An 11,299-nucleotide genomic window follows, 5' to 3' on the forward strand; every position below is an offset into this window, starting at 1 on the left:
TAAACTAATATAAATGCCCTACATGTATTGTAACTCTGAATCATTCTATTGTTCTGCTGTACCTATGGAATCACGTTTGACTCGTCCTCTTCGGTCTCTCTCTTTTTCAAAACCAAAGGCTTTCCAGTGATTCTAAAGTAGATGTCTTTAACATCATCAGTAGTTGACTCGAAATGAGAGCTGGCATCATAACTCTTGGACAAGTAGATACCGTTCTTTGTTCCGTCATAATTTGGCTCATATAACTCGGCAATACCCATCAAGGTGTCTAATCTTGGGCCTAACAATTTAAACGCAGGCTCCAACTCCACATGTGGCGCTTCTGTCTCAATTATCGTGGATACGATAGCGAGGAAGTGCCCCTTTGGGACAACATTATGCACATCTGATAAAACCGCGACATAAATATCATTCTTTCTACCAACTTGGTTCTGGGGAATGATGATTTGCAAGGAATCCAAATCTACGCTGGGAACTGGATGGTCCAACAAGCAAATTGCCCTGATTACTTTTTGCCCAGTCTTCTTTACGTACTCAGGGAAGTAAGTGGGGTCGGCAACCACAATGGGAGCCTTGGCTGTGCCCTCCTTGGTAACAACACCGGCAAACTTCTTATCTGAACCCTCACCTTCAAACAACACTTCGTCGATCGGTGTATCTAGCATATAAGTTCCTCCATAGATAGCTGATAATCTTGCAAATCCCTGTGGTAACTCACCCAATCCATACAACGGGTATATGTAAGGGGACTTTCCATATTTGGCAACCGACTGTGCGTATAACAAAATTCTCTCATACGTAGGTCTAGCAACTTCATTCAAGTAATCATCGTTTGACCAAAGTGCCATTGCATGCCCAATAAAGTCCTTTGTGCCGCTCTCCAATCCGAAGTAGTTGTAAATCTCATTCATCGTATTTTTGTCCAAGTCAAAGCCTTGATGGGTGGCCGAATCTTGTTCGTCATAGTTTTGAATGAATTCCAAAAATTTCTTCATTCTCCTCTTTTCAAAAATCCCCATCAATGAAGAGCTTAATGCCTCTTTGGCATTGGATGGAACCTTGGCAATTCTTCCACTTCTGTAAACATAACTTGCTGCAATCTGTTTGAATTCAATGTAACGAGTAACTTCAGTGTGCACCAATATGTTTGTCAATTCCCCATTTGCCATAAGGAATTTCGGGATCAAGTCTACACACCAGTCTCTGTCTCTTCCTTTCAACTCAGGTCTTTGTGCTGAAGGTTTGAATTTGCCATACAATTGCGACAAGTTAAGGGATGCCGACTCACCCCCGTAGAAATCTTGTCTGTCGATATGCAACACCTTCTTTCCTTCAACTGATAAAAGACCCGATAAGATGCATTCGGTCAATCCTGTTCCCAAGACAATAACGTCGTAGTTTTCGTCCATTGTAGTGAAGTAGTGATGCTGGTTGATAAAAGAAAGCAATTAAAGTAAAGCAACAACCACACAAAGGAGAAAGAAAAAAAAAGGAAAAAGAAGTTCGGTGACAACAACAAAAACTAAACTTTAGAAAAGTTACACAAAGAGGAAATGGATGGAGCAAATGTTTTTTCAAAGCATTTTATCTCACAAGCTTACATAACATACACACAATTTCATAAAGCTCATTCAGCTGTTACTTCCTATACAATATTGTGAAAACTGTTGGTACCCCTTTCGAATCCTGCTTTGACTATTTTGCTAATTTCCTTAGGATCTTTGGTAATTTTCGTAAAGATTTCGTAACCATCTTTGGTGATTAAAACGTCATCTTCTATTCTCACACCGCCCACATACCAGTACTTATCCAAGATATCCTTGTTGATGTATTTGTTCCTTGATGGATCATTCAAAGTCTCCTCTAATAAGAAAGGGGAAAAATAGCACCCTGGTTCATTGGTTACAACCATGTTTGGTTCAAGCTTTCTCCTAATTCTCAAATAGCACAAAAGAGGGTCGGGGTCAGAGTAGTTGGCATACCCAGCAGTGTCATGTGTATCCATACCCAACATATGACCCAAACCATGGGGGAAAAATCTTGCACTTGCTTTGGCATTGAAAATTTCGTCCACAGAATACTCCTCTTTGAAGATGCCTAATTGCTGAAACCCTTCAATCAATACACGATGTGCTTTGAGATGAAGGTCTTCCCAGTCAACACCTGGTTTCATCGACTTGTAAACCTCCTCTTGCATCTTCAAAACAAGATTATAGATATCCAAATGTTCTTTTGTCCACTCTCCATTCACAGGGAAGCATCTAGTAACGTCACTAGCGTAACAGTCCCATTCTGCTCCAGCATCAATCAAAACAGACCGTTTGTCGGGAGTTATATCGCCATCATTTTTGACCCAATGCAACGTGGAACATGTCTCTCCACTACAACATATAGGATCGTACGATTGATTTTTAGATCCCTGACGTAACGCATGATACATAAATTCAGCATGAATATGAGTCTCCTTGGTCTCAATGGGCAAGGCTGACATAACTGCAAGGTGACAATTGTCGGTTATCTTGGCAGCGTGTCTCATCAATTCAACCTCATACTCGTCTTTAAACGCACGGGCTTCATCTAGAGCGTAAAAAAAGTCCGCATCCTTCTCAACTAAAAACGAACTGTAGTCGAGGTTGAATTTGTTAATGTCAGTTGTGTATGCCCTATTTTTCAAGCTCTTTAAGTCACCTGCAACGTCGGCAGCGTACTTGATTTCATCTGCGTCAAACTTTTTTGCAGCCTCTTCCTTAGACAATGGTAACCCCGACCACATAATATCCTCTTTGTCCACATTGGGCAAGTAAATAGTCAATTTGTCCTTTTCACTTTCATACAAAACATGCGATCCTGGAATGTTGTTCCCTGTCAAGTAAAAAAAGTATCTATTTTGTCTAAATGGTCTTGTTTGGTCGCAATATTTGTACAACTCCAAGTCTTCCCCACTTATAAAAAATGACACAGTTTGGGCTTTGGTGGAGTTTTTCTTCTTCAAATGAGAAAGCACATTTTGAGCATGCTTTTTTGCTGGGTATTTCTTACCCTCGAGTGATTTTGGTCCGTCTGACATTGTTAATTGGGCTGTATTACTTTACTCTTCTCTTGGTAGGATCTTTTTGAGGAGAAAGTGGAAATGAGAAATGAAAAAAAATAAAGAATACAATAAAAACAAAAATAAAAAATAACGCCATATAAACTTTTAAAGCCGTAGATGAAGTTTTTTATATGCAGTCTTTGGGCACGTGACTCTTTCTCTCTCTTTCTCTCTCTGGGAAAAGAAAAAAAGATTGCCTCCAACAAAGTTGCCACTGATCTTTCATACTAAGTTTCATTCACTACACTCTATATCATGGAAAGATTACAAAGATTATTAGGCCAGGGAGCTGGTCTCGGTGGGGCAGCACCACCTCAAACAGATGGGCCTGCAATTGACAACTCTGAAACCGTTTATATTTCCTCACTCGCCTTACTTAAGATGTTGAAGCATGGAAGAGCCGGTGTCCCAATGGAAGTGATGGGATTGATGTTGGGCGAGTTTGTTGATGATTTTACAATACAGGTTTATGATGTTTTTGCTATGCCTCAATCGGGTACTGGTGTTTCGGTTGAAGCTGTGGATGACGTGTTTCAAACCAAGATGATGGATATGCTCAGACAAACGGGAAGAGATCAATCAGTGGTAGGTTGGTACCATTCGCATCCCGGTTTCGGCTGCTGGTTATCCTCGGTTGATGTAAATACACAGCAGTCATTTGAACAATTGAATAAGAGAGCTGTTGCTGTTGTCATAGATCCTATTCAATCAGTGAAGGGTAAAGTCGTTATTGATGCATTCAGAACCATAGACACCACAACGTTGATGATGGGCCAAGAGCCACGTCAATCCACGTCCAATGTTGGTCACTTGAATAAGCCATCAATCCAAGCATTAATCCACGGATTGAACCGTCACTATTACTCGTTGAATATTGACTACCACAAGACTACAAATGATACAAATATGTTGCTCAATTTGCACAAGAAGAATTGGCAATCAGGATTGAATCTCACGGACTATAACCACAATGAGATTGAAAATTTGGAGAGCACCGAGAAGATGGTAAATATAGCCAAGTTGTACAGTCAGAGAGTCAGTGAAGAAAAAGAGTTGACTGAGGAGCAATTAAAGACGAGATATGTTGGTAAGCAGGATCCAAAGAAACACTTGTCGGATACGGCTGAGAAATTAATAGACGACAACATCAAGGTGCTTCTAACTGGTGGAGTTGATTCGTTGGCTATTCGATAGATTATGTACAGTGGTGTAGTTAAAAAATGAACGATATAGAACGAAAGTTAATTATTTCTTTCAACTTTCCAATATTGTGTATGACTTGGTGATAACATCTGGGAACCGGTTCAATACCATTCCCAACTGCGTCCCTTTCAAAAAATGGTCAAAAATGATGACATATGCAGCAACTTTGTATTTAATGGTGGAGCCCTGTTGATCGGATGCATTCAAGTATACTTTTAATCGCTTTATGGCGTTTTCGAATGCATCGCACTGGGTTGCATAAAATACCTTCAAATGCTTACTACTATATGGCTCAAAAAGTGATGGATGTCTTACGGAGAAACTATTCCATTTCGGTATTTGCTGCTTTATTTCATACAACTCTAATGCATTGTTGATAGCAAAAAGCTGATAAAACGTCTCATCTTTAAGCTCTTCCACCAACAAACACGATATCCATGAATCAAAAAGGACTGTATCGGCAAATTCATTTATAATGCTTATAGTTTCCGACTCTATGTTGTTTACTGTAATTGTCTTTGCGATCTGCTCCCAGTTTTCGATTGTTCTAATTGATCCATCGTTTATCAAGACAGGAAGAAAATTTGATGGCGACCCCCGGAATGGAACACGAGTTATACCACTTGCATTCTTGCTCACTGTATCCGGTAGTCCGAACCCGTTCTTTTTAGCTAATATAATCAACGTGAATAGTGAAATTGGGTCTGTAGGTAAGATATGTTGACCTTGTTTGAAAGTGTTGTACACGCCTAGTATAAGCGGGGTTGACGGAGATTTCAACGAAAACGAATACAATCCTTCAGGTGAAATAGCATCATCCTCATTCTCATAAGCCTTTAGCGGCACGGAGTCGAATATCTTCTGGATTGGGCGTGGGACAGCAATCATTGTTGATCGAAGAATGAGAGATGAAATTTCGATTTTTACAAAAAAATTTACGAATTCTAAACTGCCATTTTTTCTCATTTCAAATTACTTGAACATTAAAGCTAAACAGGAACGTTACACAACTTCTAAGTATAGTGCATCAAAGGTCATCAGCAGGCACTAAATCTATAGCCATATCATACCACGTAGTGTCGGCGAATTTACATTCACTCTCACCCAAATTGTTGAAGCCAATCTTTTCATAAAAGGGAATCAATTCCTTATGCGCAATAAGAACGACTTGGTCTCCCATATCTTGGTTAGACAATTTTTGAATATAATCGTGCAATAACAACGCAGCCAAGTTTTTTCCTCTCCATTCAGGCAAAACTACAACTGAATGTATTCCAATGTACCTCGATGACTCGCAATGGCCAGACCCCTTGGTATCTTTCGATGGTAATTCCATGCAAGCTTCAGTAATTCTAGAGCCGTCTATCTTTGTAGCTATAATGTGTCCAATCAAGGTTTCCTTAACAACAGATGACCTTTCCGGGAATTCTTCATCATCGGACTCGCCATCGTTACTCTTACCCGAACCTCGTTTTTCTTCAGCATCGTGTTTCTCTTGAAGTGATTTAGCTACATCTGGTAGATTGATGTAGTTGTATTTATACTCGTATTCTCTAATGAATAATCCTGAACACAATTCTGGTGCCACGGTTAGTCTATATTTAAATTTGGCATCCGTGCATCTCTCTTCTTCTGGGAACCCTTTACTTTCCAACTCTATACACTGATCGATATCTTCGATAGTCAATGGTCTTATTGACAAGTTAGGGGGGAAATCGGACATGGTATTTTCTCTTTGATAGTGGAATGACTTGTGTCTATGACCAATTAATTTATTTTTTCTTTAGTAATTTTTCTTTTTTTTGTTCTTTTTCTCTTTTTCCTCTTCAAATTTTACAGAGAGAACTTTATCACACGACTGGTTTTTATTTCATACATTCTATAAAAACCTATTCAAGAAGACTGTTTGGAATGTCCTCGTTTGTGTCTTCATTCACCAATAAGCCTTTGTTAACCTCCCATAAGTGAACAATATTATCATCGGCAACTGATCCAATAGTCCACTCCTTGAACGGACACCAACTCAAGTCTGTAACACCAGCTGTATGACCAGCATGAATCATAAATAGCTCTGGACATCCATCTTCGGCATCTTCTTGTTGCTGCTCCTCGCCGACTTTAAACAAGTCCCATAAGATCAATCTTCTATCCAGTCCACCCGAAGCTAATATTCCATCTTTGTGTGGTGAAAACTCCATACATGTTATACCCTCGGTATGACCCATTAAGGTGTGCAACAACCCTGATGTACCTTTACTGTTTAATTTCCGTAAGTCCAACAAGTTTATACTTGCGTTTGAGTTGCCTATAGCGAGCAAGTTTTGCGAAAATGGTGAAAAGGTCAACGAATTTATACCTGAAGATCCTTTTGAATAGTATTTTGAGGCAACAGTCTTGGCTCTAGTATCGTAGATGTAGGTGTATTGGTCTTCGGAAACTGATGCAAATATGTTGCCATTAAAGTGGTGCCATTTGGCATCGTTGACAATGTCTCCCAGTGTGTCACTCTTGAATAATAATTCATTGTCCTTGTTTGTATCGCTAACGCAAACTAGTCTGTCATCAGCGGCTGTCAACAACACCCCCTTGTCAATAGGATTCCACGAGAGACCGTATCCGTTTTCTGAATGAGGGCTGAAATGTGAATAGCTTCCGCTTTCGCCACTATCCAAACGGTACAAGTCAACTTCTCCCGATCCGTTTATGGAGCCAACTATATTAGGGTCTTGTGGCATGTACCTTGCTCTGCATATCTCCTGATTATTGGTAAACTTTTGAACAATCTTGATTCTCGAATTGACCTTCTGCTCGCCGTCTGCAGAAAGGTGAGTTTCAGCAACCTTCAAATAGTTCTGGTCATTCCCTGATGTATGTGTCCCAAGAAGAAGCTTTGTGTTGATGATGCCGTCTTCAGTTGTGTAGTCTGGAAGCCATTGTATGGTTAGTGATGGCCATGTCAATGCTGTTTCACTGACAAATTCATACATATACCTACAGTTCTTTCTCCATAGTTGATACTCCTCCTTGATGGATAATTCGCGTTGTTCTCCGTTGTTTTCCGTGTCTGACATACTTTCCGGCGTTGAATTGAGTCAATGGTGGTCGAAGAACGTATGTTTCGCGTTTCCTTGTGGATGTTTCTTTTTTTGTTTTGTTCTTTTGTTCTTTTTTTTTTTTCTTTCAGTTCAATCCTTTGTCACATCTTTCAGGTGTGCCACGCGGCAGTGAGATGTCGCAAATTCTCGACATGCGCCAAACAATGGGACTGCAGGTGGTAAAAGCTTTGACGAACAGATCTTATCTCTAAGTCAGCTAGAACACCTATGACAAAAGATACCTAAGTCCATTGATGACATACTAATTTTCCCAAAGCGGATCTGTGTCCTAGCTCTCCTCCTTTTCTTTCTCCATCTCTCCCTTCTCCTGTCTGGGGTAGTGTTCGCCGATAACGCATAAAATTCGGTGCACAGGAAAAAAAGAAAATACGACAAATCTCCGAAAACTCAAAAACAATTCTCCTCACGCTAACGGAATGGACCCTAGCCACATGAACACCAACTATAACAACCACTTTTCGGAGACTTTGGCATATCACAGTGTTTCAGAAGACTCGCCTGCAAAAACGGCCTCGGACCACAACCCAAACTCCGTATCATCATTTGAATCGCAATTAGATCTTTCCCCTGAGGGGTACATCAACTCCATCAATGAGGAGATTTATGCTGCACACATGAATCCTGTAGTAGATCAGATGCGATTGAATAACTTTGCTAGTGGCATTTCTAATCAAGCCACTGAAAACTCCCTGACAGGCAATATTGGCGGTGAGGTTGAAAGTACCCTTGGAAGTCAGGCCATTTCCAAGAGCAAAAGAGCGTGTGATTCATGCAGTATCAGAAAGGTCAAGTGCGACTTAAAGGTGCCTTGCAGTAGATGTGTAACGCATGGCTTGGATTGTACAAACAACCGAGTAAAGAAAAAATGTGGTCCAAAGAGAATTCATGACAAGACGAGAGATGCAATTAAAAAGTTGGCTATAAGCAGTGCTTTGGAAAGCAATCAATTTGTTCCTGTGATTAGCTTGGACAGGCTTCTACCTTGTCTCAATGTTTACCAGGTTTGGTATTATGGAATTTGGCCAGTTCTATCAGTTGCCGAGTTGATTTCACGAGCTAGTGATCCTTCGGTGTACGCATTGAGTTGTGCAGTCTGTGCCACTATATCAAGCCAAGTGCGGTTCATGACCAATCAAAAACTCATCCCAAAAGGCATTCTTGATGTGGATTTTGCATCGGAAGCAATTCGAGTAAAGAAAGCTGAACCAACAGTAGAGAGTGTTTTGACGTCGTTTTTTCTCCATATTGCATTATCCAATGCCGGGGCTAGTCCAACTGGTATATGCTATTTGCGTGAGGCGATTACGCTTGCACAGATTATGGGGCTAGATAGGACCGATACGTATTCACGATCTCCTGCTGAAACTCATAGAATGAGAAAGATATACTACCTATTAGTGGTCACAGAAAGATTTGTGTGTCTAGAGCAGTCCGTTCCAGTTATACTAGAACCGTCAGTGCCGCTCCCTTCACTTGATGATGAAGAATATTCTATTTTGATTGGTGGGTTTAGAGAATTGGTTAAAATATTTGCCATTCCCAACAAGTCCATTTTTGACCAGTTCAGAGCGATAAAGAATAACCCACATTCTTTCCGTTTGATATCAACAATACAGAATCAGCTACAGCAGATCACTATACTAGAAGCAGCACCTGACATTCAAAAGGCCAATATCTTGTTGAGCAAGTATTGGATGATGATCTTGACCTGGGATGTTGCTAGTGCAAACAATATGATTAACAATGCGGAGTTTTGTTTATCAAACGAGTTCCCCATAGCTATTGCCAAAGAATTTTGTGAGAAGACGGACGGCCTACCCCTAGCCTCATATGAGTTCAACGGTCCCGGTGTATGCGTTAAGCTTGAGGTGATTGCAAAGGCTTTAATGAAAGCGGTAAACATAACAAGAAACACGACTGGTTATGAGTATGTGCAACGCATCTTTGACTTGCTAACGTTGTTAAGGAACGATGTGCGGCTTTCAATAACTCAGTTTCAAGCGTTGGAGATTACGTTAAATGAGATGGAATCGATGTTGCAGTTTAGGGGAGAAAAAGTAGGCTACATCACAAACATTGACACATTTGATGATGTAATTGGCCTGAATGTATACGGAGGGCTAAGGTCACAAGAATAAAGAAATTGCCTGTTACGAACCGACGCGTTATATTTGTACTAGCGTGGATAGCAACGCTGGAATCCAAAGGGAGGGAGGGAGGAAGAGGGAGAGGGAGAGGGAGAGAAGGGAGAGAAGGGAGAAGGTGTGTATACTAGATAAAACACAGCCAAAACGCAAAGTTTGCCAAGAATAGTTGACGGCTTATTGTTTGCTCAAGGTTTAAACCAAGTTAAAGCAGTCCCGGTTGCCCGTTAGGGGTGGAATAGTCGGTATCAAATGGGAGTAGAACAAGAAAAAAAAATTAAGAAAAAAAGAGAAAAAGAAAAGGTGAGAAAAAAAGAAAACAAATCCCGCACTTTTCAACACGCGACAGAAAATGGAGCCATTTGCCCTGTGAGCCAAGGAAGCACAGCAAGCTTCAAAATGAGCATCTAGAATCAAGTCATGCCTGATCGCTGTACCATGTGGCTATTTTTGAGCTCCCTTTTTTAGAATAGATATGTAGGTGACAATATTGGTAAACAAAGACGAGTTTTATACAACCGGTGCAATAGAAAAATATTTAAGAACCGCGATCGGCACTAAATCGCTTGTAAATGCTTAAATTTTTGTACAATCATGCATCCTGCAAGATGGGTTAAAATTTATAACATGCATACGGCAATATTATTTTCTACACTATGGGATGCATTTTATATCACTCTGCCCAATTAGGAACAAAGCGGTTGCAAAATTTCAGAGATTTACCTACCGATTGCTAGAGGGAAAAGACCAAGCACTCATAACACGATGGAATACTTTGGATTCAAAAGGGTATTTAAAGGAAAGCAATTGTCAGTTTAGAATTCAAGGGATTGATTGGAAGTTAGGTTTGACCTTTTTATATTAACAAAAACAACTAGAAAGCAATGTCACATAGAACAGATTCAGAAACAATTGATAATGAGAGCTTGGACTCAGAAAAACCAAGAGAGTACGGTGATGCATTACAAGCACAACCAGTAAGCAGCAACGTTCACCGAACCGAAAGTCGTATTTCAAAAGTGCTTTCTCACTTGGGTTCACATGAAGATAATTCGGAACTAGAAAGGTTGGTGACCAACAACGCTGGTGTTGAAAGAATAAAGACCGAGTTGCAAGAACGTGCAGGTCAATTGGGTCCTTTGGAAGAGCCATTGGATGTCAAGTTGGTAGAAACACACCCAGACCCACAGTCTGACTATAATGAGAATGATCCTTGGAAGTACCCTATTGACTCGGACACGGGGTTAAGGATAGTTGAGTGGATAGATGGCGATAAGTCTAACCCAATTAATTGGGGTAGTGGCATAAAGTGGGTGTACACGGGGATTTTGGGATCGATTTGTTTTGTTGTTGCCCTTGGTTCTGCTATTGTTACTGGTGATATGGATCGTCCTGCTGCTTACTTTGGTGTATCGCAGGAAGTCATCATTTTAGCATCAGTTACCATGTTTGTATTGGGTTTCGGTTTCGGTCCTTTGGTGTTTGCCCCCATGTCTGAAGAAGTTGGAAGAAAGCCTATTTATGCGGTAACACTTTTTGTTGCCTTGATATTTATTGTCCCCTGTGGTGCCGCAAAAAATATTGGAACTTTAATTGTTTGTCGTTTGATTGATGGATTATCTTTTAGTGCCCCCATGACTTTGATTGGAGGTTCATTGGCAGATATGTGGATTGGTTCGGAAAGAGGTGTTGCTATGGCCATCTTTTCAGCCGCTCCATTCTTGGGTCCCGTTTGTGGTCCAATC

General features: G+C 40.5%; 7 protein-coding genes and 1 pseudogene across 8 annotated transcripts; 3 read left to right on the forward strand and 5 right to left on the reverse strand. All coding sequences in view use genetic code 12, as the record gives it.

Moving 5' to 3' along the window:
* Nucleotides 1-62: 62 nt before the first annotated feature.
* GDI1 (Gdi1p) lies at nucleotides 63-1,409 on the reverse strand (the record flags this gene model as incomplete). Its single annotated transcript, XM_051816739.1, has 1 exon — nucleotides 63-1,409. One exon carries the CDS (start codon nucleotides 1,407-1,409, stop codon nucleotides 63-65), a length of 1,347 nt encoding a protein of 448 aa, XP_051669956.1.
* Nucleotides 1,410-1,645: 236 nt separating this feature from the next.
* On the reverse strand, nucleotides 1,646-3,067 carry CANMA_004461 (putative Xaa-Pro dipeptidase; the record flags this gene model as incomplete). The annotated part of the gene is made up of 1 exon (XM_051816740.1): nucleotides 1,646-3,067. The coding sequence occupies one exon, from the start codon at nucleotides 3,065-3,067 to the stop codon at nucleotides 1,646-1,648; it is 1,422 nt and encodes a 473-aa protein (XP_051669957.1).
* A 279-nt stretch (nucleotides 3,068-3,346) lies between these two features.
* CANMA_004462 (proteasome regulatory particle lid subunit) lies at nucleotides 3,347-4,285 on the forward strand (the record flags this gene model as incomplete). The annotated part of the gene is made up of 1 exon (XM_051816741.1): nucleotides 3,347-4,285. The coding sequence occupies one exon, from the start codon at nucleotides 3,347-3,349 to the stop codon at nucleotides 4,283-4,285; it is 939 nt and encodes a 312-aa protein (XP_051669958.1).
* Nucleotides 4,286-4,345: 60 nt separating this feature from the next.
* Nucleotides 4,346-5,182, reverse strand: CANMA_004463 (annotated as a pseudogene). The gene has a single exon. A coding segment is annotated over exon 1 (837 nt).
* A 139-nt stretch (nucleotides 5,183-5,321) lies between these two features.
* Nucleotides 5,322-6,017, reverse strand: CANMA_004464 (polyamine acetyltransferase; the record flags this gene model as incomplete). Its single annotated transcript, XM_051816743.1, has 1 exon — nucleotides 5,322-6,017. One exon carries the CDS (start codon nucleotides 6,015-6,017, stop codon nucleotides 5,322-5,324), a length of 696 nt encoding a protein of 231 aa, XP_051669959.1.
* A 166-nt stretch (nucleotides 6,018-6,183) lies between these two features.
* Nucleotides 6,184-7,365, reverse strand: HAT2 (Hat2p; the record flags this gene model as incomplete). The annotated part of the gene is made up of 1 exon (XM_051816744.1): nucleotides 6,184-7,365. The coding sequence occupies one exon, from the start codon at nucleotides 7,363-7,365 to the stop codon at nucleotides 6,184-6,186; it is 1,182 nt and encodes a 393-aa protein (XP_051669960.1).
* Nucleotides 7,366-7,841: 476 nt separating this feature from the next.
* On the forward strand, nucleotides 7,842-9,548 carry SUC1 (transcription factor; the record flags this gene model as incomplete). The annotated part of the gene is made up of 1 exon (XM_051816745.1): nucleotides 7,842-9,548. One exon carries the CDS (start codon nucleotides 7,842-7,844, stop codon nucleotides 9,546-9,548), a length of 1,707 nt encoding a protein of 568 aa, XP_051669961.1.
* Nucleotides 9,549-10,438: 890 nt separating this feature from the next.
* On the forward strand, nucleotides 10,439-11,299 carry CANMA_004467 (uncharacterized protein; the record flags this gene model as incomplete). The annotated part of the gene is made up of 1 exon (XM_051816746.1): nucleotides 10,439-11,299. A coding segment is annotated over one exon (861 nt), but the record flags the coding sequence as incomplete, so codon positions are not given.

The sequence above is a fragment of the Candida margitis genome, assembly GCF_024628925.1.
Source record: "Candida margitis strain CBS 14175 chromosome Unknown scaffold69, whole genome shotgun sequence".
Lineage (NCBI taxonomy): Eukaryota > Fungi > Ascomycota > Pichiomycetes > Serinales > Debaryomycetaceae > Lodderomyces > Lodderomyces margitis.